This window comes from Guillardia theta (assembly GCF_000315625.1).
Source record: "Guillardia theta CCMP2712 unplaced genomic scaffold GUITHscaffold_44, whole genome shotgun sequence".
Taxonomy (NCBI): domain Eukaryota; class Cryptophyceae; order Pyrenomonadales; family Geminigeraceae; genus Guillardia; species Guillardia theta.
In genome coordinates this window covers 104,266-127,449 of record NW_005434630.1, presented here as the reverse complement: position 1 = coordinate 127,449, position 23,184 = coordinate 104,266, and the positions used below count along the sequence as shown (strand labels likewise).

Sequence of the window (23,184 nt, the reverse complement as noted above, 5' to 3'; positions counted from 1 at the left end):
ATGCTCGTTGTCTTCTACTGGCAGTTCCGCAAGAAACAAAAGAAAGGTGGAAAAGACAGACGAGATGCCACCAGTAAGAGGAGGAGGAGGAGGGGGAGGGGGAGGGGGAGAGGGAGAGGGAGAGGGAGAGGAGATGTGGGGGGGCATCAGCAAGAGGAGAGGGCGCAGGAGAGGGTCGATGAGGCGGGGGAGGAGGGGGAGGAGGAGGAGGAAGGGGGACGCGGAGACTGACAGGATTGGCAGTGAGACGGCTAGAGGAGATGGGGCTGACGGGGAAGGGAGAGACGTTCGCTTTCGAAACACTGGGGAGCGGAGAAAGCCCACGAGAATGTTCGACATTGATGAATAGCGAGGACAGGGAGGAGGGGGAAATCAAGGAGAGAGAGGGAGGGAGGGAGGGAGGGAAGAAGAGCGCAGCTCGGCGTGGGCAGGAAGGAGGAAGGCTGTTGCATGATTATTATTCAACATAAAATCTAGACGTGACATCGTGTGGTAGTAGCAATAGTGAACTTCTCCTTTTTCACTTCCTCCTCCTCCTCCTCCCTCCTCGTTCTCCTCCTCCTCCTCCCTCCTCGTTCTTTTCCTCCTCCTCCTCGTCCATGTTTCCCTCGTCCTCCCCCTCGTCCTCCCCCTCCCTTCCACTCCCCCTCTCCCCATCCCTCAACCCTCCCGTTCATCCCTGCCTCCTCCCCTCCACTACTGCCAGAACCTCCGACAGAACTGGTCGCCATGCATCCGGGGCCACCAGCGCCTCCTCTCTCCCCACACCCTCTGCATCCTCGTCACCAGCAGCATGCACACGAGGATCTCACCGTCTCGAGCTCGAGTTCCCTTCCCTTCCTCGCCTCCTCTGCTTCATCTCCCCGCAGAAACAGCGAGACGCTCTCCGCAAGCTTATCCGCGAGCTCAGGGCAGCTGACAACACGATGAGGAAGAGGTTGACAAGGAGAGACAAGAGTGAAAGAATCGGAGGAGGAGGAGGAAGAGGAAGAGGAGCAGTAGTCGAGGGAAAGTGAGGAGGAGGAGCAGCAGCACCAGCAGCAGCAGGACAAGAAGTAGATGGAGGAGGAGCAGTCGGCCAGGGAGAGGAGAAGGCGGAGGTTTGGGGGGAGGGAGGGAGGGACAACCTCTGGTAGTCAAGTGCTGACGCCAAGCTCGAGATGAGATCGACACGATCTGCCTCACCCTGAAGAAAAAAAGCAGCAGGAAGAAGAGCAACAGAGTCAGAGCAGCCGCAACAATTTGATACAAAGTAGAGGAGAATCTGCAAGAGCAAAGAAGCGAGAGGATGAGGAGCAGGAGCAGGAGCTGGAGCTGGAGCTGGAGCTGGAGCTGGAGCTGGAGCAGGAGCTGGAGCAGGAGCAGGAGCAGGAGCAGGCGCAGGAGCAGGCGCAGGAGCAGGAGCAGGAGGGAAGAAGGTCTCTGCTCTACCCGGTCTACGAGCTTCTCCAGGAATCCAAGGGCAGGACGCGAGCATGGGTCAAGCGCGAGCCAGCTAAGAACGAGCTCAAGCCGCCTATGCAAGGGGAAGGAGGAGGGGTCCACCCTCCTGCCTGCGGAAGCACCCGAGGGCTGCGTGAAGGCCTGCGAGAGGAAGTCTTCCTCGTCCTCCCCAAGGATCATCAGCAGCGTCGCCATCCTCCTTGTGGCGTTGACGCTCTTCGGATCGGCCGCATGATGCAAGCTGAGCTCTTCCACTGCCTCCTCCAGCTCTCCTCCACGACAGAGGAGTAGGACGAGGAGGGAGGAGATGGCCTCCGATCGAGATATGGCCAGGCTCCGCTGCAACTCCTTCTTCGCCTCCCTGTACAGCTCGTCCTCCCTCATCCTCCTCCCCTCGTCCCCCAGCCCGACGCGCACACACTCTTCAAGCTCCCACGGGCAGGAGGGAACCACCTTTTTGAGAACTCCCTCCGTGATCAACTTGACTTGCTCGCACGCTCCCTTGCTGAAACTCATGTCGCTCCTCCCCATGAACATGGAGAGCCCCGAGGCGTTCAGAGAGTCGCCCTCCTCCTCCTTCCTCCTCATCCTCCTCCTCTGAATCTGAGATGGCGACCAAGGCAGCTCGTACACCGAACTCTTCATCCTCTCATCGCTCGACGACGGCCCGCTGCTCTCCTCCTCCATCGTCTCCTTGCAGTGCGATAGGATCAGGATGGAAGTGATCCCGAGGAGGGCATGATAGCGGCTGTCCTCCGAGTACGGTCGCCCACTTCCCAGCTTCTCTTCCAGCTCTCTCCTCGCATCTGCCAGCTGCCCGCTCTCGATTAGGAACCGCACAGTCTCCAGGTGGATCTGCATGGCTCTAGGGAACGTCGCCTGGTCCACCAGCGAGCGGAGAAAGCGCTGCCTGTCCCGCTGCGCTCCTCGCATCTTCGAGCTTCGCAGCAGCTGTGCTCCTGCCTTGAACACAACGTCGGGGACCGTTCGCTTCTCCAGCAGCAGTGCCAGGAGACTCTCGCTAGCCGCGACCCAGTCACGGGTCAGGAGGTCGTGTCGGAGGAGGAGGCAGAGGTTCCGGAGCTGGAGGTTTATCGTCTCCGGGTCCTGAGAGTCCATGATACACAGGCCTATCCCGCCTCTCGACAGCTCTCTGCTCCTCTCCTGCTTCTTGCTCCCCTCCCAGCATGTGGACATGCACACGGCAAGCTCTAACGGCAGCGGTGTGCACACCATGTGGACTGGAGCGCGGCTGAGGGGGTGGAGGATGCTGATGAGTCGAGGGTCGGCCTTAAGGAGGTCGAGGTTTCCCCAGGAAGAATGTCGAGACTCTACCAGTTGCTCTCTCCTCTTCCTGTACGCAGCCGCTATGGCCCTAGGATTCCTCCCCCTGTTCAGCCTCTCGTGCGTCAGAGCACAGGCTGCACAGAGAGGAGAGGGTGTGTCCCCCCCGTTGAGCACGACGAACTTCCAGCGCTTACTGCATGTCGTCCCGCAGTCCTCGCACATCATCCCTCCTATCGCCTGATGCACATGCAGCAGCTCCCCCTTGAGCCGCGAATACCTGCTCTGCCTGCCCTCCACCCTCACCACTGGCAAGCGGATAGGAGGAGCCTTCCCCGCTGAAGAGACGCGTGCTCTCTTGTAGGATACGCCAAAGGAAGCGAACCCATCTAGAGCTTTGCCCTCGTCCTCGTCCTCGTCCTCGTCCTCGTCCTCGTCCTTCTCCTCGACCTCGACCTCGTCCTCGTCCTCCTCGTTGTCATCTTCACTACCTTCATCATCATATTGCTCGCTAGATCCCCTCTCAACTTTAACCGGCGTCCAGTCGTCATCTGAGCCGACAGATTCCTGCTTGATGATTGTCCGTTTATCCTTCAGGGCTTGCAGAGCATCCATTTTGCTCCCCCTCTTCTTCCTCCTCTCTCACGATCTTGTTGTCAACTTTGATCCAATTTCCTTCGACACTCTTTCAGTGCCATCGTTCCGGTTCTTCATCACTGAGCCCCCTTCCTCTCTCCCTCTCTCTCCCTCTCTCCCTCTCTCTCCCTCTCTCCCTCTCTCTCCCTCTCTCCCTCTCTCCCCGCTCATTCTGCTCTCTACCTTTCCTTCTTTCCTTCTTGCCTTCTGTTCTCTCTTCTCCTCAGTCCCCCTAGTGCAGTAATTCTGCACATGCGTGTTACCCCACCCTAACAAATAGCTACCCACCCACTCAATTATACTCTACTTTATAATGAAATGTACCCCTTTTCCCCTACCAAATTCACCACCCACCCCTTCAAGGGCCATTGGGTCCCACAGTTCGAAAGAGATGGGGGCGGGTTAGGATTTCAGTCGGGAAGCGAAGGTAAGGAGCAGAGGAGCGAAGGAGGAGGGAGAGGGAGAGGGAGGAGGGAGAAGGAGAGCGATGTGGGAGAAGGAGAGGGAGGAGGGAGAAGAAAGATGGGCTCGCAGAGCTTATCAAGTGTTCAAGACGGCAGTTCGAGCGATTCCTCTACTTTTGTCATGATTCATATAGTTACAAATGTCTGTACAATATTAAAATGAAGTTTCACCTAGCTGCAGCTTTTGTTGCACAACCTTCTTCACTGCAGAGAGAGCTTCGTATTTGTTGTCTCTGTGCAGTAAGAGGCAAGCTTGCAGCTCAGCGACTGTAACCGTGTTTGGGGGCACCGCATCACAGAACTCCTCAACTTCGTCTCCCGTGATGTTGTTGAAGAAGTTCTCAACATACTTGCGGACTTGCTCCTTCATGCAGCAAAAGAACTCGAGCTCCACATCCACACGCCCTGGACGAACAAGCGCAGGGTCAAGCTTCTCCCGGTGGTTCGTCGTCATGAACAGCAGGCGGCCCTCCTGCGACGCGACGCCATCGAGGCCATTGAGGAGGCCGGAGAAGGTAAGAGATCCCGACACCTCTTGACCGCTCCTCTGCTGGAACGCAGCATCAACGTCCTCCAGGAGGAGGATGCTCCTGGTGGCCGAGCGGTTGAGCAGGTCGGCAAAGGAGTCGTCAGTCAACTTGGGGTTGGAGAGGGTGACTATGTAGATGGGAAGTTTCAGCTCGCCTGCCAACACGCGTGAGGAGGAGTCGAAGAGCAAGAGGCAGCAAGATCACCAGCGATAGCGCACACAAGACTCGTCTTGCCTGTTCCTGGAGGCCCGTACAGCAGGTACCCGCGTCGCCAAGGGATTCCTTTGGAAGCGTACCAGATCTCAGAATCGAGGAACCTTGAGCAGTCCTGCACGATCCCATCGGCTCTGTCAGCTGGCCACATGAGAACAGAGCTGAGCGAGCGAGCCATCCTCGACGCGATCTTGTTCCACTCCATGTCGCTGTCAGCCATGTAGATGTTGGTCCTGCTGACCTCCGCAGCTTCGTACGCGCTTTTCGCTTCATTGAGCACTGACAACAGAAAGGACTTGGACCCTCCAAGGATCTGCAGCCTCAAGATCTCGTGCTTGGAGGAGATGTTCTTCTGCGTTGAGATGCGCTTGTTCCGTAGCACCAGGATCCAGTATCCTCTGTGCCTCAGCGCTACCCAGTCAAGGGGCAGGTAAACGTATTTGCCAGGTTCCGAATCCAACCCTCTGTTCAGCGGACCAAGACAACGGAAAGAGGAGAAGATGGATATTTCACGTGCTTGCGCAAAGCATGGGTTTGTCGAGATCCATGCGGAGATCCATCGAAACGATTCGTCTTCACTGGTGAACTCAGCCGTGTACGTCAACCGTTCGTAGATATTCTCGGATATCAATTTGCCGAGATCTTTGCCAACTTTCGCGAGGAAGCCCAGAAAGAACAATACAAATCCTCCAAAGACATACTGATAGACGGAGTTCCAATGCTTGTCAGTGTGATAGATGCCATTGTTCATTCCAAACATCTTTAGATCTGCACCAGTCTACAGCCCAGCCCCTGTCGTACAACCTTCTGAACCAAGGTTATATTGAGATATCTTGGCGATGAGATGAGCAGGAGAGATGTGCAGATATCTCAACAGACTGTTGCTGTTTGTATCAGCAACCTTGTTCAACGCTCGTCTCGGTTCTACTTTCGTTCATCACGTATCATGGCTAGTTGGTCAACCGATGTAAAATTCTAGTTTATTGACTGAAAAAGAAGGGCAAACCGGAGCAAACAAAGGAGGGGGAGGATAAAGCCTACAAACCCGCCTCAATAAAATACTAGGAAACGAAGGAGGCAGCAAAAACCGGCACCAAAACCACGCAAGCGACTAACTTTGCTCCCTACCCCCACCCCCTACATGGAAACCCTACCCACTATTTAATATATTCTTGAAGTATGAGGAAGGGGTGAAAAAGACAATAATACACCACCCCACCCTCCTTTGATGAAGAAAGTTTGCGGGGTACACTCTGTCTTGCTGTTCGGTTGACAAACTTCGGATTGTATCAAATTTTGCAAAGTTTCAAGGGGTTCAATCTTGCTAAAGTTTTAAAGTTCTCGGCAACGATGCGGCTGGAGCCGCCAATGGACTGAGTGGGTCAAAGCTCGCTGCCCGTCCTCTAACTCTACTCCTCCTCTCCCTCCTCCTCTCCCTCCTCCTGCACGGCTGATCCTCCTCCTTGTCCTCCTCCTTGCTCTTCTCCGTTGAGCCTGCTTCCCTCCCTTCAGCCCTATCTCCTCCTCAAGTACCCTTTTCTCATCGCGACCTTCCTGTTCTCTTCTCCCTCCTACACTTTGGGTTGCGCAACATAAAATTTCACTCTTGTTCTTGACCTTATGCATTTCCCCCGACTGTTCGCTGCCATAGTGATTGCAGCATGGGCTGTCACAACAGTAGACACAAGCAGCGTGCTTGCTCCGGTGTTGAGCCGCCCTCGTGAAACCTTCCGGGTCATCCCGGACTTGTATCAGGATCCCTTTGGCATGGCAGCAACAGACATGGGGGATGACGAAGTGAATCGCTTCTGTGAGCTCATGTACGAGGCCCCGGATTATATCAGGCAAGGCATCGAGCACGACGAGGATGAGCCCAGGCCGGAGCTGGACTGGCGGCTGAGGAAGGGAGAGAGTCTAGAGGAATGCCAAGAGCGGCTGATGAAGGATCTCAAGTACACAAACCAAGATCGGTTCAACTACATCTTCTATGAGATGTTCTTTCCCAAGTTCATGGAGAAGAAACGACTGAAAGCCTATCACCTTGGGAAACCTCTCAACCCTCACTATGTGCGCGTGTTCTCCGAGTGCGAGAAGAAAGAAATCCCCTACTCACCTGAGCTGCGATCTTTCTTGGGTACACATAAGAGCATCAGAGAATACATGGAAGCAAGAAAGGTCTTGAGCCCCTTGCACGACCCCGAGCGGTCACCCCAGCATCGCTTCTGGCATGCCTGCCAGACAGGAGCAGCGGATGAGGAGATCTACAGGTGAGAAGGAAGCGAGCAAGGAGGAGGGGCGAGAGCGATTTGACGTTTGTGTGTGCAGTCTGGCAGAGAGGGCCAACATCAATGCAAGGGATGAAACGTACTTCAACTTCTCTGGACTTGACTTTGCGATAGAGCGCAATCACAGTGGTGCTGCTGAGGTAGCCGAGCTTTTGTTTCATCGAGATGAGATTGCTTGTGACGAATGAGAGATGCAGTGTGATGATGATGAGGACGTGAGAGGAAAAGATGGTCGAGGGTTTAGGAGTTGAGGAGGAGGAGAAGCGAGAATTGACAGTGCTGCTGATGATAACAGGTGCTGTTGTCGCTCGATGCCGATCACAACAGTGTGAACGGGTTCAACCTGGTGATTGTCGAATGCGTGAGGCTCCTTGGTCTAGAATCTCATTTCCTCTTTTGCAGACGGCCCTCGACTTCGCCTTCTTCGCACAAAACCGCAGGGTCAAGGATGCGATCAGGTTTACGACGATGCTGCAAAGGAGGCGCCTAGAGTTTGAGTCGGAGATGGTACATGAGGAGGAGGCGAGGAGCTGTGAGAGGAAAAGATGGCGAGGAGGGAGGGAGGGGCAAAGAAGAGAAAGAAGAGGGAGAGGAGGGGAGAAGGAGAAGGAGAAGGAGAAGGTTGCGAAGGATGGATGGAGACGAACAGGAACATACGAAATACTGAGCTTCATTTTTGTGCAGAATTCCATTCTTCATCCAAAGAAGAGCGAGGAGTACAGGGACCGCGAGCTATACGGAGTAGGCCACGAGAATCCATTCGAGCACAACGCGTTCCTTCCCTACCTCATCCCTGAGTAAACCCTCCTTCGGATGTATCTCCTCCCCCCCTCCTCCTCCCTCTCCACTCGGAAGCTCTTCACGATCCTCCGAAGCGCTTCTGAAGGGCTCGAGCGACCTCTCCTGCCTCGCCCGACTCTTTACCTGCCCATGGCCGCAGGATGACCGACCAGGAGATGGGGTGAGACAGTCGCAGCCTGTCACAGACAAGAGGAAGCGAACCCCAGCTGTCTATGCCGCCGACCCCAGCATGCGCCGCGTCGATGCAGAGAGAGGTGAAGTCCTGCTGGACCAGGTCGCCGCCATGGCGGAAGCGAGGAGACTTGGAAGGGAGCAGGACGTCGAACTCGTCGAGGTCATGATGGTGACACTGCATGGCTAGCGATGCCCTTCCTCGACTCCATCCTCCTCCTCCTCTTCCTCCTCCCTCTGCCGTCGGCCTTCCGCCATTCCCCTTGGCAGCAACGACCAGCATTCCTCTCTCCTGCTCGTCGGAGATCAGCATCCAGCGCGTGTCCATCTTGTTTCCGTTCTCCTGCGGCCTCACATAGTAGAAAGTCTCATCCCCGACCTCAGCCCTCCACCTCCTGATGCTCGTGCTCGCCTGTCTGTCCGGGTAGCTCTCCCCCGGCCCTCGACCGTACCAGCTCATCCTCGTTGCCCTCCGCTTGTCCAGCTTGCAAGCAAGCCCGACGCGCAGCGGTGAGGACGGCTCACCCCTCTCGATCCTGAAGGCCTCGGGCCTCGCCCCCAGCAGGACCCTGGCTGTGGGGCCATCAGAGCTGAGAAAGCTCTTGAGCTGGGTGGCCTCCAGTTCCACCTCATCCCCCCAGCAGATCACGTCCCCTGGCTTCCCACCTTTCTTGCGGACGGCGAAGATCTGAGGGAGGGAGGGAGGGAGCGGCCCGAACTCTCCGTTCCTCTGCCCACACGCCCTCACTCCCTCCTCCTTCGCCTCCAGGTACCTCCCATGGTGTGCGGTGATGGAGACTGTCGCCCCCGATCGCAGCGGCTGATCACCGTCCTTGTCGTCCTCTCCCGAAGATTCGCATCTCCTCATCGACATCTGCTGGAGGAATCCCGCATCATCCGAGTCGACCAGCAGCTCGTCATCGAGGACACGAACGTACTTGCTGCGATCGGAGCTCCGCAGGAAGAACTTGAAGTCCTTGTCCTTGATAGCACCAAGGGAAGCGGGATCTACCTTCCTCCTCCACACCTTCCCGTCGATCACAATGTTCCCATCCTCGTGCACTGTGCAGCTAGTCGCCAGCATCACTCCGTCCTCGGTCACCTCGCGCGAAAGCAAGAAACGCACGCTTTGCTCGCTCTCTTCCACCTGCATCTCCTCTCCCTCCTCCCTCGGTCGGCCCGCAAACTTCCAGTGCTTGAGGTGCTCCTGCTGCCCTGACCCGATCTCGTTGTCCGTGAGCGGACGCCAGAAGTTTGGGAGGAGCGGAGAGTGAAGCAGCTCCTCCCCTCCCAGCTGGATTCCGGCAGGGAGCCCTGTCCTCCTGTCAATTTCTACTCGAGTCTGCCCGCAGTTCACGATGATGGAGGTTGGCGAGGAAGAAGAATCCACTTTGATGGCCCCTCCTCCTCCTCCTCCAGCAGCAGCAGCAGCAGCACCCAACGCCTCCTCCTGCACTCCCTCACCGAAGAACATCTGGGAGAAACCAACTTTGTGCCCATCGCTCCTTCGCATGAAGTTGCAGATCAGACTGACTTCTCCTCCTCCTGCCCTCCTCAGTGCCGCGCTCTCCACTCGCACTTCCAGCTGCCTCCCAGGCTCGCAGCGAGGTAGGGGAATCTTTTCTCCATCAATCACCTCCCCGTCCTCCGCCACCTCCCACTCGAGGTCGAGCGTTGAGAGCGAGGTGAAGTCATAGTGGTTTGACACCAACAGGACAGCTCTCCCCTCCTCCTCCTCCTTCACCTCCGCCTCCACCGGCTGCATGGCAAACTTCGCCTCCCACGCATGCGGGTTCGGGAGGCGATCGGGCTGCATTAGGCCGTTGATGCAGAAGTTCTCGTCCGAGGGCGTCCCCCTGGGCCCGTAGTCTCCTCCGTACCCGAACACAGGCCTTTTCTTGCCTCCCGCAGCACTCACGCCCCCTCTCCCTCTCCCTTCCCCGCGCCCCTCCTCTCTCCTGCTGAGAGCCTCTAGAGCCTTCGGGGAGGAAGGAGGCAGGAGCAGTCCCTGATCTACCCAGTCCCAGATGAATCCTCCCTGCAGGATCTCGTGCTTACGGATGAGCTGCCAGTAGTCCGACAAGCCCCCGCACGAGTTTCCCATGGCGTGACTGTACTCGCACATGATGAGCGGCCGCGCGTCGGGGTCAGACTTGTGCCTTTCGGCGTACAGCTGGATCTTAGCTGGGCTGGGGTACATGGGAGCGTACACGTCCGTGTTGAAGTCGATGGTCTCGATCCTCTCAGTGTCCCACAGAGGTTCCATCCTCGCGTTCTCGTACTGCACTGGCCGCGTCGTGTCCTTCCTCTTCAGCCAGGCGTAGCCGTGATGGAAGGATCGCCCGTTCCCTGCCTCGTTCCCCAGTGACCAGATGATGATGCTGGCGAAGTTCTTATCGCGCTCGTACATCCTCCTGATGCGATCGAGGTGCGCTGCTTCCCACTCCTTGCGGTCTGCGAGAGTCTTGGAGGGGAAGAAACCCATTCCATGCGACTCGATGTTGGCCTCGTCGATCACGTACAGCCCGAGCTCATCGCAAAGGGAGTAAAAGGTCTCGTCGGTGGGGTAGTGCGAGCACCTGACGCTGTTGAAGTTGAAGTCCTTCATCAACTTCACATCCTTCATCATCGACGTCACGTCCACACAATGCCCTCGCTCAGCATCGTGCTCGTGTCTGTTGACGCCTCGTAGCTTGACCACCTTGCCGTTGACCAGCAGCCTCCCTCCTCGCACTTCTACGCTCCGGATGCCAACTCGGCTCCGTATGAACTCCGACCGCTCTCCTCCCTTGCTCTCCAACGAGAGCAGGAGCGTGTACATGTACGGATTCTCCGCGTTCCATGCCCGCGCTGCCTCCTTTGGGATGCTCAATCGCACACGTTGGGTAACTCTACTCGTGGCACTGCTGACAGGGACATCGAGAGTCTCCTTGCTCAGGACGGAAACACCTGTTAGATCGCTGCCATATCGATCGGCATCTCCCAGCAAGGCTGGAATTCCACCCTTCTCATCCCTTAAGATCTCAACAGTCAGCTGCATGCCGCCTTCATCCTTGTCCTGTGGGTCACTCCATCTGATATCCACGTCGACGTCGAAGTAAGGGAACTCGCAAGAGCCTGAGCTGCGCACTGTGAAGTCGTGGACGTGAGTGCGGTCCCGGACGAAGAGGAACACGTCTCGAGTGATACCAGCAAGCCACCACATGTCCTGGTCCTCCAAGTACGCTCCATCACACCAGCACAGTACTTTAAGCGCGATCAGATTCTTGCGGCCAGGGATGAGGAAGTTGGAAATGTCAAACTCGGCCGGCAACTTGGAATCCTTGGAAAACCCTACTTCCTTTCCATTCACGTAAACCCAGACAGCAGACGTCACCGCCCCAAGATGAAGATATACCTTACAACGACAATGTCAATATCGGAGTGAAAACCTATCGTTCTCTCCCTCCCCCTCCCCCTCTCCCTCTCCCTCCCCCTCTCCCTCTCCCTCCCCCTCCCCCTTCGCACCGAGCAATTTTCTCTCATCCAATCGTTGGGAACATCTACCAATTTACGATAAAAGCCAACAGGATTGTAGCTTGGTCCTGGATCTTCACCCTTGTACGAGATGTAAGGAGGATCATGTTTGAACAAGTACTCTATGTTAGTGTACATCGGAAACCCGTAGCCCTGTAGCTCCCAGTTGCCCGGCACGGTGATTTCGCCCCATTCGTCATCCTTGCAATCTTCCGCTGCAAAATTGCTCTCCCCCCTCTCATCATCCGACGCGTTCACGTGCGGCTTCCAGTGGAATTTCCACTGTCCGTTCAAGCTGAGAAACCTGCTGGACTTTTCCTTGATGCCAAGGATGGCGGACCTCCGAGACTCAAACGCGAAGAATGCAGCGTGTGGATCTTCTTTGTTCCTGCTCAACACCGCAGGGTCCTCCCACTCCCTCCTGCCCTGCATGTCCAACATATGCAGTTGCTTGTGATGCTTCAAATTCCGTTGGAAGGTGTTAAGAAACGCACCTTTGAACTGCCTCAAGTTGCTGATGAAGCAAGAAGCAGAGGTTGCCTGAAAGAGAACAAACATGCTCAGATGTATCATCCTCATCAGTCTGCCTGAAGCCACCATGCCCTTGCGAGCAATCAGTACAGAGATTGTCAGAGGAAATAATCATCTCCTATCCTTCCCTGACCATCTTACCTCTCAACTTCCATCCCCCCCACCTCCCCACCTCCCTTCATCCCCCTCTCCCCTCCTCCCTTCATCCCCCTCTCCCTTGCTCCCTTCCGCCCTTCCTTGCCATCACCTGTCCTATACCTCCCTCCTTCGCCTCTGCCATTCCAAGTAACATGTCCCATATCTCGTAAGTTTACAGCTGCCGCTATCCTTGGAACCTTCTGCCTGCTCGTTGAGGAATAGTATGAAACTGGATGCGATCTTCCATCCTTTCCAGCTGAAACATGCCCTCTGCCACGGTTCTCATTCTCAGGCCCCTTTCCCTTCCTGCCTCAATATCCCTCAACTCATCTACTTCCTCCATGTCTTCCCCTGCTCTGTTCCGTTCCCCTGCTCCTTCCTCCCTAGCTCAGTGCACCGTCCGCCGGACGGCCGATAATCGACGGCTGAGCCCCGGGCCCCGGGCCGAAGCCTCCGAGTCCGAGCCTGTCCGAGCCGGCGCCGTGACTCGGCGAGCCGGGAATCCGGCCCACGGTGCCTCGGACTGACCGACCACCGTTGGCCCGGGCCCGGCGGGTTTCAAGTCACGTTCGGATACTGACTATGCAGGACGGAGGGGCTGATCGGACTCCGGGACGGACGGAGTCAGAGCCCGCCGGGGCCGTGTCACGGGTGGCGCCGATGTACGGTCCGGTGGCATCATGACTCAGTGATCGCGAAACTTGTTTACTATACGAGGGACCAGCCGCTGGGCATCATGGCACTGCCTGAGTCCCGGCGATTATTGATCATCATCACCAGGCTTGATCGATCCAGATTTCTTTAAGAAACGTGCGATTGATTTCCCCTACTACACCATCAGCCAAGTGGCAAACTGTGCGCAGACAAACTTGGCAGGAGGAGGTACCTTGCAGGAAGAACCTGTCTTTCTGAGCAAGTCCCAAGCTGAACCTGACGATGATGCTCGTGACTTTTCTCCAGTCGGGCTCGGAGCTCCACTCTTGCTGGGTTCAGTGCTTAACCTGAAGCTAGAGAACAAGGTGAGAGAGGGGTTGAGAGCGAGCAGAAATGTACAAGATCTTCAATGTCGACCGGAGCTGGTCAGCGCCAATTGTGGGCTGATGATCAGCACTGCACAGCTTGAAGGCTTTCATGGTCGTCCAGGTCTTGTTGGGGTTGAAGTCTCCAATAACATCTTGAATGTCCTCTTTCGATAAGATCGCTTGCCCTACATAATCCGGCCCGCTATCAAAATCATGATCGAACAGCTCTATCTTCATCGGGGTAATCTCCTGGAAAGCTGGCAACTTGAAGGTCAGGACCTCGTCCCAGTCAGGACAGTAGGTAGTCTTCTGTATGCTAGTTATCTTTGTCTGCGAACAGAATGTTATCCTGCAGTATGGGTCGCACTTTCCATAGAGATCGAGCTTGGGGAGATGGCGAGCTGAAATTTCAATGATCTCCAATCTGGAAGGATAGACCTGTTCTAGAAGAGCAGTATCGTGCGCATGTGAGAACGAGTCTCGGTTGCAAAGATCACGTTCGACTTCTTGGCGCGCTGGGAAAGAAAATCAGGATTAAAGAAGAAAACAACATCGCTCCCTCTCAACCTTCTTCGGTCATCTTCTTCTCAAACAGAACCTGCTCCTCCGAATCGATCTCCCTGAAGTCAAAAAACACAGCATTCATCACATACTGTCTCACTTCACCACAGCATCACTTGAACATCAAGCATGCTCACCACTGATGATTTGGCCGACCAGGGAGCAAGAACATTGGGCCAAGGCCCTAGAGAAAACATGTTATTTATCGATTGGAAGACAACATTTTCGTTTCACAATTCTTGATTTCCGGCGAAAATTTTCGTAGAATCTTTTCGTTTCTGAACTTGGCAAACATACATCTTTATGTAAAATCCCGTCTATTTCCATGAGACCCTTGTCCCGTTGTGACGATTGCACAAAAACAGAATGCTTGCTGTTTACAACTTGGAGTTGCCTGAACCACTTTCTCTTCATCTGAAAAGTCTCAAACTCGCAGACATGCTCTTCAGCCTTTTTTTCCTTACTAGGTCTGAAACTTTCCAAAGATATCATGGAATGGAATATTTTCTCTCCAACGGAACTCTCATCCAATATTTCGTTCCTTCCTTGCATCATGACCCAAGGAGCAACAGGTTGCAAGTTCAGGTACTGTCAAGGATATCGCAGCGATCAGGGTCCTTCTCCTCTTCTCCAAGCCATCTGAGAGGATACCTTCCTCTGGGCTTGTCCAGACAACAGTCCCATCTACTCTCCTGCCAGCAGGAGCTAACAACGGATGCGCGAGGGCATGAACTGAACCGGCCGACCATCCTTTAACTCAAAGTGGAGTCACCGTGGGCCCGGCCGGTTCAACGGAAGTTGGGCGGGCCGGCCCGGCCCGGCGCCGGGCCGCGGCCACCGTGCTGACTCCGGTCTGCGACAGTGACTGTCACCGTTGCCAGAACTTATAAACTCAGGACGGTTTCACCCTTTCACCACTGGGCCAGGGCCACGGAGCACCGTGGTGACTGCAGTGTCCGATGACTTAGGCAGACGGTTCGGCCCGGAACGCCGGAGGGCTCAGGTCAGCCATCTGACACGGATGACCTTCAATTTTTTTCACCCCCCTGGCACTACTTACCCCGGGGCCCGGGCCCCGGTACGGTAGCTGAGCGGCTGACCGTACAATTGATCGGACAAAAATGGGGGTAAAACTGAGAAAGCCTTGGGTGGGGTGTGTTAATTGGAGGCCAAGACAGCTAGTTAGCACCATAGCTTTACAACACAGATCACAAGAACAAAGCGTTTGAGATATTACTGTTTTAAAGGATTGTGAGCAGCCGCATCTTTTATAGAGAGCTGTGGTAAAGATCTCTTGTTAGGGTGTAGAGCCTGTCATACTGAGGTCCTACAACTATGGCCTACTACCCGTGCTTTCTAGTCTCAGTACTAGACCTTCAGTGATGATGCCAGGGTAACTGCAGAGATCAATTCGGGGGTGGGTACTTGGTCCGTGATCTTGTCAATCAGGTCAGCAAGGAGTCAGCGATTGCTTCCAAGTCTACCGGGTGCTCATCCCAAGAAGTCATCCAATCCAGGGGGGTGGGATATGACTTCGGGGAGTTTGTGATACAAGAAGACTTAGTTTTGCATCGTTTCGAATCTTAATCATTCAGCTCTTACGTTCCCACAAGATCGCTTGCTTCACCCCTACCCCCAGGTTCACAGAATTAGTACCCCCACCCCCATCAATCGTTATTAATTGCCTTCCCCTTCCATAACCCCCCCTGATACGATCAACCTACCCGTCTTTTCCTCAGCAAAATTTCCTTCGAACAGGACCCACCCCATCTTTCTCCTCACCCACATATGCGTCCAAATGAGTACCCCTCCCCTTCTGTCCATTGCCTATGCACCACCACCCACCCTGTCATAACCGAATGACCACCCTCTTGCCAAGAGAAAGGGAAACCCTTGACGAAACCCCTTTTTCTAACTGAGATCTCGATTCCCCCGACTCTACGACAGCGTTCCTGACCTCTTGCTCCTATTCCTCCCGCTCCTCCCGCTCCTCCTATTTCCTTCTCCTCCCTCTTACACAGATCTCAATCTCCTCTTCGATAGTCACTCTGTTCTCAACTCGTTGAAATCGGCCTTTCTCACAACAATCATCCTTTCTCGTGCAAACCTTTCGAAGATTGAGGCAAGAGATTGAAGCGCTTGAAGCCTCTCCCACTTGCATATTCGAGTACTATTACCGGCCCTTTAGACAAAACTACAACTTCCTGACTCTCTCTCCCCCTCTCTCTCCCTCTCTCTCACTCCCTTCGCGCTTCGCTCTCAACCAACAAGCGGAGCTACCATGAAGCTTTTCAGAAACTTTTTCATGCTTTTCTTGGTGGGCTTCGACCCAAGTCTGTCCTATCGTGCGTTCAGGTTCAGGTCTGGGTCGAGCTCTTCAGCAGTCCGCTCATGCAGACTGATGCCTAGGATGCACTTGACCAGCGGGGCTGCCGATGACCATGTAATCAGCACTCCCTCGTTGAGAAGGGATACGTCCTCGCACAAGTACAAGCTTGATGCTGCTGCAAGGATCATTGCCATCGGCGATGTTCACGGGGGATTCAACGAGCTCCATCATGCGCTCAAGTGAGGATGCTTTGTCCTGTGCCTGTGCTGCACCTAACTGACTGATGTGCAGGATTTCTGGATGCGCGGACGAGGAGGGAAGGTGGACTGGCGGAGACACAGTGGTGGTCCAGATGGGAGACTTCCTTGACAGAGGGTCGGACGAGTCTCGAAGCATCGAGATGCTGAGAGACCTCAAGGTGCAGGCCAAGGACGCAGGAGGGGATGTGATCACCCTGCTGGGCAACCATGAGATCATGAACGCCGATCTAGACTTCAGCTACGCTCCCGACATCTACTCGTTCGACTCTTGGCACGACAAGTTCAACATGGCGGAGAAATTGCAGACTGTGCTCAAGGGCAAGAGGGCCCAGCTCATGCAGAGGGGCAAGGGGAAGCTTGCGATGCTCATGTCGACGATGCCAGTGGTCGTGCAGATAGGCGACAACGTGTTCGTGCACGGAGGCCTCACCAGGGAGACGATCTCGCACGGCATCGACAAGCTCAACCAGGAGGTTGCCGACTGGCTCCGGAAGGACGCAGACGTGAAGCCTTGGCTCCTCGATCCTGTTCCCAAGGGAGGAAGGACCGTCTCTCCCTTGTGGGAGCGTGTCTACGGGATGCCCATCGTACCAGAGGCGGCGCTAGAAACTCTGGATGGGATGCTAGAGTCCATGGACGCGAAGCGCATGATAGTAGGTCATACCCCGCAGAAGTATGGGATATCAGGGGTAGGGACTGAAAAGGAAAAGGAAGTCTGGCGAATCGATACGAGTAAGTGTTTTCCTCCTTTCTCCTCCCTCCTTCCCCTCCTCACTCCTCCTCCTGCTCCCTGTCTTCCCTCCCTTCACATGCTCGCTTTTTCTTATCCCTTCCAACAGATCTCAACGACAAGATAATGGGACGTGTCGAGTGCTTGGAGATCTTGACGGACCTGGAGAGCCCAGAGGCGGCGTCGACCGTCCGTGTGCTGTCGGAAGACGGCCGGATTATCGCAGCTGAGAAGCGAAAGGTGAGGATACTTCCTGTGCCTCGTCACATTCGAGACGGGACTGACGGTCTGCGCAGAACATGTTCGAAGAACTCCTGCGATCCCAGAACAAAAAAGAGACGGCAATCCCTGTGCCGTTGAGAACTTGATCAGGATGATGACATGTGGATTCCTCGAGTCTCGGTCTTAGATCAAATTATTGTTTCCGTACTTGTAAAGATCAAATGTTGTCGTCTGCATCACAGTTTTAATACTTCGGTGAATGTCGAGTCATGTGTTGTACATAAAGTTTCAAGAAACTATCGATCTAAAGTCCAGAGACAGTGTCGTGTCATCCATCCTGTAGCATTTGCGCTGTTTTGTTTCTCTCCATCGCCAGCGCTTGCGCTTCCCGCACTTTCAGCTCGAGCTCGTCCAGTGACATCTTGGGCTCACTGAACCTTTTGTTATGAAACACAAGACAGCAGGGGAACATTCTTACATGTGCTTCTTGTAGAAATCGTCGAGAGCCTCCTTTTCCTTGTCCCTCGGCTGTCAAGAAAATCAGTGACTGGACAGGGAGGGGATAGGGAAATGGAGATCTCAAAGGTTGGTGAACTGAAGAGAAGGGAGGGAGAAGAATCGAAAAAGTCCAACCGTAACGCCGAAGACAACTTTCTCCACTTCTCCTTTTGGATTCTCAAAAAGGAGATCGTAATCGATACATGAAGTTCCGTTCTCATCGGGTAGAATTTTTTCCAACCCTGTGCCAGCCGAGCTCTTGAAGCTCATCGGTACAGGGGTGACAGGGATTTCTGGTTTCTTGCCATCTTCCAAATCATCTCCCACACCTTGACCGGGATATCGCTTCGGCCAAGAAACAATACCGTCCTCAGCTCCCATCATGGTGGCTTTGTGATGATCCAAGACGTCCGACAATGTGGAACTCCCTTCACCCGAACTCTGATGTCTCCTCACTTGCTCCTGCCAGATCTTGCTCCAAAACTTGTCGTACTCATCATCTATCTCCTGTTGACGACACGTCACTTGTCTAAGGCAAGCTAAGAAAGCCATCAAACCCTTCGCTGGCGTTGTTTCATGTCCATGTGCTGCTTGTCGTCCTTTTCCTCCCAGCTGATGAGGCACATGAGGTCGTTGGCATCTTGCCACGGCTCTCTCACCTTGCTTTCAGGAGCATGTGGAACGACTTTTCCTGGTTGCAGCCAGGTCACAGAGGGTTTCAGACATCTGACAAGCTCACATGCCCGTACTTCTTTGCAAGCCCTACTGGCGTCTCGAGGAGTTTGCTTGGCACCTGTCCAACTTCACCCACCACCTTCACACAGTAGGCAACAAAACCAGAACTTTCGATCTTTTAGACAGCAGCAGCTCAATAAGCTCCTCGTTCCCCTTCAGTGCTGATAGATCCATGTTCAGAGCTAGACCCAGCACACTACTTTCCTTCACCTGCGTAATGCAGGGCAATCCAACCATCGCTGTTCGGCTGGTTGACATCGGCGCCATGCCCCACGAGAGTCTCTACTGTGTCGAGGAATCCCCCGCAAGCAGCGAGATGCAAGGGAGTGACCTCCATGACCTGCAGGAACGCTTCAGCCGCTGGGTGTGCTGGGAGGATGAGGCAGCAACGTTGGGAGAGTCGACATCTAGCCCCGTGGAGATGAGAAGAGCGCAAGTCTTGGTACAGCCTGATGCTGCTGCCCTGCTCGTGGAAATGTTTCAGCCACACCCCCCCGTCTCTTCCTCCGTCACCTGTGCAGGGCTGTCATCCCATAATTGTTGGAGGCGTTCACATCCGCTCCTCTTCTCAGCAGCTTCTCCACAATATTCAGGTGGCCCTCAGAGGCCGCGATAGCTAGCGGCGTCGACATTTGGTCGTTGCAGATGTCAACAGGCACTCCATGGGAGAGGAGCATGTCGACTACATGTCCTTCTCCTCCTGCCGCTGCATAGTGCAATGATGTCCATCCTCCAAACGAGGCGTCGGGATGAGACAAATTCAGTCCCTTGTCCATTAGATCTAAGATTACATCGACGCGTCTGTCCTTCACCGCCCTCCACAGGGCACTGTATCGCTCATCCATCTTCCCCTTCTCCTCAGGTTTCTGGGATACAATCGATGCGCTATCCTCCATCCTGTCGCCCTCGGTCCCTCTGCTTCCTCCCTCTCGCGTCCCCTCCTTTCGCAAAGGTCGGAACTGCATTCCCTTGGAGGAGAGGAGACCTACACCTTGTCCATGGGATCCTGCGTCGCTGCTTCCTCCCCCCCCTCTCAGTCTGAGTGATCGCATGCTTCCTCCCTCGTACTTCAGGGGATCCCCCCTGCCCACCAGGGCCAGCAGCAGGACCAGCAGGACCAGGTGGAGCGCCTGGTTCCCCATGCTGTGGGTTTTTTAGTCTACCTACTCTCAGCGCTTCAAGCTCGCTTCAGAACTAATATGTATAAAGGTAAGAAGACAGCAACTTCAACTTATCAGCCTGAGATCGGCCGGCCCGCCGTGACTCGCGGCCGCCCGGATGCCCGATGATGCGTCGGACTCCGCGCCGCATGGCATGATCATCATATCAGTATGGCCATGAGTCCCGCCGAATCCGATGGACTCAGAGGGCCGCGCCGGGCGTGTGCCTAGTGCCCGCCTATCGGCACGGTGCCATCACCGTACCGTACGGTACAGCACGGTCCGAGCGGCTCAGCTGGTCACCGAGTGCCCCGTGGGCCCGGGGCCCGGGCCGATCACCGTAGCCAATTGTTAACTAAAATTTTTGTCTTCTACCTCCCCTCTACGCCCCCGTGGACTACCCCCACCTACCCTCTCCCTTGGTGGTAGAAATCTACCCCTGCTTCTTGTCGTACCCCTTCAGGCAAGACCACCCCTAATCACCCTCCAGCGTCTGGGAAAGAAGAGGGGACCCCCTATCCCTACCCTCCTTTGAACTATTAACGGACATCACAATACCCCCTCTTTTCCTTCATTTCATAGGGTTGTGAGTAGAACCCGTGGTGCCCACATCAGACCCCACCATCGAGCTGCTACAACCCCTCACTTTTCCCAGAACAGATCAGTACTACCCCACCGATGATACATAACACAGTACCCTACCCTATAGATTACCGATGGCCTGTTCCCCCATTCCTTTTTGAAAACATGGAGTGTGGGTAGTAGGGGTAAATGATGTCGGAGGGGGTGGTAAGATTTGATGGGGTCATTCAATGACCGGTGGTGAATTGGAAAACATTGTCGTATACCGCCAAACTGTTTATTCTTCATATTTTGGAAATTCTTGATAGATTATTCTACTGAATTTTCAAATGTTATAACATCTGGAATATACAGATTTCAAAAACAACCCAATATGTAAAAAAAGTAAAACCTTCACCACCCCTCATCAAATAACCCTACCCCCAATGTAACAGCAAGTTCGAACAACCTCACCCCACCCTTGAATTTCCATTTCCTCTCCTTTCATACTACCCACCCTGTCCACATAACCTCTACCCTACCATCTCTTTTCAGAAAAGCTTTGTTCAAACCCGTAGAGATATGGGAGGTACCCTTCAGTTGAACATATTCTACCTCTAAATGGACCGGTGCGATAGATCACCCACCCCTGTTTATTTTAAATTCAAGTGATGGACCCTGGCAATCCAGTACCCACCGGTGCTGACACCACACCACCAATCCTTTCACGCCCTCCATGGCTTCCCCATCTCTGCTGTCCCTGTTTGAGACATACGACAATGGCTTCGATCTGTTTGTCTCTGAGCTCCTCCTCTCCTCTCTCTGCGGCAATGGCTTCGATCTGTTTGTCTCTGAGCTCCTCCTCTCCTCTCTCTGCCTCGGTTCTTGCCAGCTTACTTGCTCACTTGCTTCGCCCTCCTCTTAACTCTTTTCACCTTCGTGTCCCTTCTCCCACCCCTAGTGCTGTCCCAGTTTCCTCCCTCTTCTCCCTTTCTCTCGCTTGTCACCTTCCGTTTGTTTTGCTCCCCTTCATTTGTTTTGCTCCCCTTCAAACGTTTTCTTTTTTACTTGTGTGCTGCCAACTCATATGCATAGTCAATTTCACTGAACTGTGTAACTCTTTGGCGTTGCATTGTCGCCGTTGCCAAAGTCCCTTGCCTACCCCCCTCCTGCTTTGCTGACCAGTCTATTTGTGGAATCACTTGATCGCATGCCTGTTGTTGCTCCCTCCATTACGAAACTTCAAGTGTTTTGTATGGTGTGAATATTCTTGTCCCTCCTCAGTAAGAATCTAACATCGACAAGAAAGATCTCGGTGCTGTTTATGACTACTGCCTTAACCTGATTCGGTTTTCCCGAGTATCGTCGTGAAGTACCCAACCCTTGTCCGTGAGATTTGGTGATGAGATTGAAGGCAAAAGATGAAGAGGAAGATGAGAGCCAGTATGAGTCGCGAGATGTAGATAGGGAGACGGCTTCTTCCACTGAGGGATGTTCAATGTTGGGAATCGGTGCAGGATGGATGATGGTTTGATCTGCAGAGATACCTGGTCAACCTCAAGTTTGAAACTTGTGTTCACTCCAAGGACTCCAAGTGGGTGCAAATTTGAGGCAGTACGATGTTTTCTAATCGAAATGGTCCTGCAGAAGCCCTCGGATTTTTCGTGTTAAGAATAGCCCTGAAAAAGTGACCTCTGGAAGGTAACCCTGCTTAACAATCCTGCGAAATGCACTTGAACTATTTCCTGCTATTGCATTGTTACCTGCTCGACTTTGATCTCATGCTGGAACTATGTCTAAGAAATTTGCCGCTGATTTTTCCTGCAGTTTCTCCAGATGTCGAAGGATGATGAGTATGATTACCTTTTTAAAGGTGTCTGTACCTCGATTCCTTGTTCCCACTCATTATGTCATGGAATCCAGTTGTGCTCATCGGCGATTCCGGAGTAGGCAAATCAAACTTGCTTTCACGCTTTACAAGGAATGAATTCAACCTCGAGTCAAAGAGTACAATTGGAGTTGAGTTTGCAACTCGAAGCATCCAAGTAGATGGTAAAACTATCAAAGCACAAATCTGGGACACAGGTGACGTTATGAAATTTCCAACTTGAAAGTGTTTGTAATGTTCTTTGTGCAGCTGGGCAAGAGCGTTACCGCGCAATCACCAGCGCGTAAGTTTCTGATTCTAGTGGATGTCGTTTACCATCAGTCACCGTCTTTGTTCTGCAATATTCCTTATGCCTGTCTTTTAGATATTATCGTGGAGCGGTGGGCGCACTTCTAGTTTACGATATCGCCAAGCATGTCACTTTCGAAAATGTGGATCGATGGCTGAAGGAACTTAGGGATCATGCAGATCATAACATCGTGATCATGCTTGTTGGTAACAAGAGCGACTTGAGACATCTTCGTGCGGTTGCGACAGATGATGCGAGAGGATATGCCGAACAGAGAAACCTGTCCTTCATCGAGACTTCAGCCCTGGACTCCACCAATGTAGAGCAAGCATTTCAGACCATCTTGACAGGCGAGTGATGCATTGATCGATGAGTCCTTATTTGACATGAAAAAATTACAGAAATCTATCGCCTTGTAAGCAGAAGACCCATGGAAGCAGGAGAGTCAGGCGATTCGCCAAGTGTCGGTCAGGGAGAGAAAGTGATCGTATCGCGCGAGGATGAGACCAAGGCAGCAGAGAGAAAGTCAAAGTGCAGCGGAAGTTGCTAAGGGGTGGGTCGAATTAGGTGATGCTGAATATGGAAGGACAAGAGGAGGACGAGCTCTCGATCAGGGTCGGGCAATTTGAGCAGGCTGTAGGTGATTGCTTGAAGGACATCACGAGCGAGGATCCAGTCATAAGGATGAATTAAAGAAAAGTCTTTACATTACGTCAGGTCTGAGGACCCAGAGCACCGAATTTAGAAAAAAGTCTTTACATTACGTCAGGTCTGAGGACCCAGAGCAGCGAATTTAGAAAAAAGTCTTTACATTACGTCAGGTCTGAGGACCCAGAGCAGCGAATTTAGAAAAAAGTCTTTACATTACGTCAGGTCTGAGGACCCAGAGCACCGAATTTAGAAAAAAGTCTTTACAT

The 23,184-nt window shown here is 53.7% G+C and overlaps 7 protein-coding genes across 7 annotated transcripts; 2 read left to right on the top strand and 5 right to left on the bottom strand.

Moving 5' to 3' along the window:
• Window positions 1-696: 696 nt before the first annotated feature.
• GUITHDRAFT_110187 (hypothetical protein) lies at window positions 697-3,342 on the bottom strand (the record flags this gene model as incomplete). Its single annotated transcript, XM_005830655.1, has 4 exons — window positions 697-771; window positions 813-915; window positions 1,128-1,186; window positions 1,432-3,342. The coding sequence occupies 4 exons, from the start codon at window positions 3,340-3,342 to the stop codon at window positions 697-699; spliced, it is 2,148 nt and encodes a 715-aa protein (XP_005830712.1).
• Window positions 3,343-3,937: 595 nt separating this feature from the next.
• GUITHDRAFT_153155 (hypothetical protein) lies at window positions 3,938-5,519 on the bottom strand. The gene is made up of 2 exons (XM_005830654.1): window positions 4,562-5,519; window positions 3,938-4,511 (listed from the first exon to the last, which is right to left on the bottom strand). Exons 1-2 carry the CDS (start codon window positions 5,328-5,330, stop codon window positions 3,982-3,984), a joined length of 1,299 nt encoding a protein of 432 aa, XP_005830711.1. The 5' UTR covers window positions 5,331-5,519; the 3' UTR covers window positions 3,938-3,981.
• Window positions 5,520-5,974: 455 nt separating this feature from the next.
• GUITHDRAFT_159769 (hypothetical protein) lies at window positions 5,975-11,775 on the bottom strand (the record flags this gene model as incomplete). The annotated part of the gene is made up of 8 exons (XM_005830653.1): window positions 5,975-6,466; window positions 7,780-8,647; window positions 8,855-9,121; window positions 9,464-9,719; window positions 9,742-9,785; window positions 9,845-10,733; window positions 10,935-11,224; window positions 11,335-11,775. The coding sequence occupies 8 exons, from the start codon at window positions 11,773-11,775 to the stop codon at window positions 6,411-6,413; spliced, it is 3,111 nt and encodes a 1,036-aa protein (XP_005830710.1). The 3' UTR covers window positions 5,975-6,410.
• A 1,244-nt stretch (window positions 11,776-13,019) lies between these two features.
• Window positions 13,020-13,890, bottom strand: GUITHDRAFT_110183 (hypothetical protein; the record flags this gene model as incomplete). Its single annotated transcript, XM_005830652.1, has 4 exons — window positions 13,020-13,549; window positions 13,602-13,654; window positions 13,701-13,779; window positions 13,830-13,890. The coding sequence occupies 4 exons, from the start codon at window positions 13,888-13,890 to the stop codon at window positions 13,020-13,022; spliced, it is 723 nt and encodes a 240-aa protein (XP_005830709.1).
• A 1,645-nt stretch (window positions 13,891-15,535) lies between these two features.
• On the top strand, window positions 15,536-17,282 carry GUITHDRAFT_163734 (hypothetical protein; the record flags this gene model as incomplete). Its single annotated transcript, XM_005830651.1, has 4 exons — window positions 15,536-16,163; window positions 16,216-16,916; window positions 17,024-17,154; window positions 17,211-17,282. Exons 1-4 carry the CDS (start codon window positions 15,877-15,879, stop codon window positions 17,280-17,282), a joined length of 1,191 nt encoding a protein of 396 aa, XP_005830708.1. The 5' UTR covers window positions 15,536-15,876.
• A 182-nt stretch (window positions 17,283-17,464) lies between these two features.
• Window positions 17,465-19,511, bottom strand: GUITHDRAFT_140182 (hypothetical protein; the record flags this gene model as incomplete). The annotated part of the gene is made up of 9 exons (XM_005830650.1): window positions 17,465-17,573; window positions 17,615-17,664; window positions 17,770-18,141; window positions 18,192-18,246; window positions 18,294-18,325; window positions 18,374-18,427; window positions 18,472-18,530; window positions 18,580-18,776; window positions 18,883-19,511. The coding sequence occupies 9 exons, from the start codon at window positions 19,509-19,511 to the stop codon at window positions 17,465-17,467; spliced, it is 1,557 nt and encodes a 518-aa protein (XP_005830707.1).
• Window positions 19,512-21,926: 2,415 nt separating this feature from the next.
• On the top strand, window positions 21,927-22,958 carry GUITHDRAFT_159767 (hypothetical protein; the record flags this gene model as incomplete). The annotated part of the gene is made up of 5 exons (XM_005830649.1): window positions 21,927-21,963; window positions 22,014-22,175; window positions 22,228-22,261; window positions 22,343-22,617; window positions 22,669-22,958. The coding sequence occupies 5 exons, from the start codon at window positions 21,927-21,929 to the stop codon at window positions 22,815-22,817; spliced, it is 657 nt and encodes a 218-aa protein (XP_005830706.1). The 3' UTR covers window positions 22,818-22,958.
• Window positions 22,959-23,184: the final 226 nt, after the last annotated feature.

Excerpts from the sequence above, each read along its gene's own strand:
- GUITHDRAFT_153155 (XM_005830654.1), bottom strand. The coding sequence starts at position 5,330 with ATGTTTGGAATGAACAATGGCATCTATCACACTGACAAGCATTGGAAC. Across the intron at positions 4,512-4,561 it reads TCTTGTGTGCGCTATCGCTG|GCGAGCTGAAACTTCCCATC; the intron begins GTGATCTTGCTG and ends GCGTGTTGGCAG.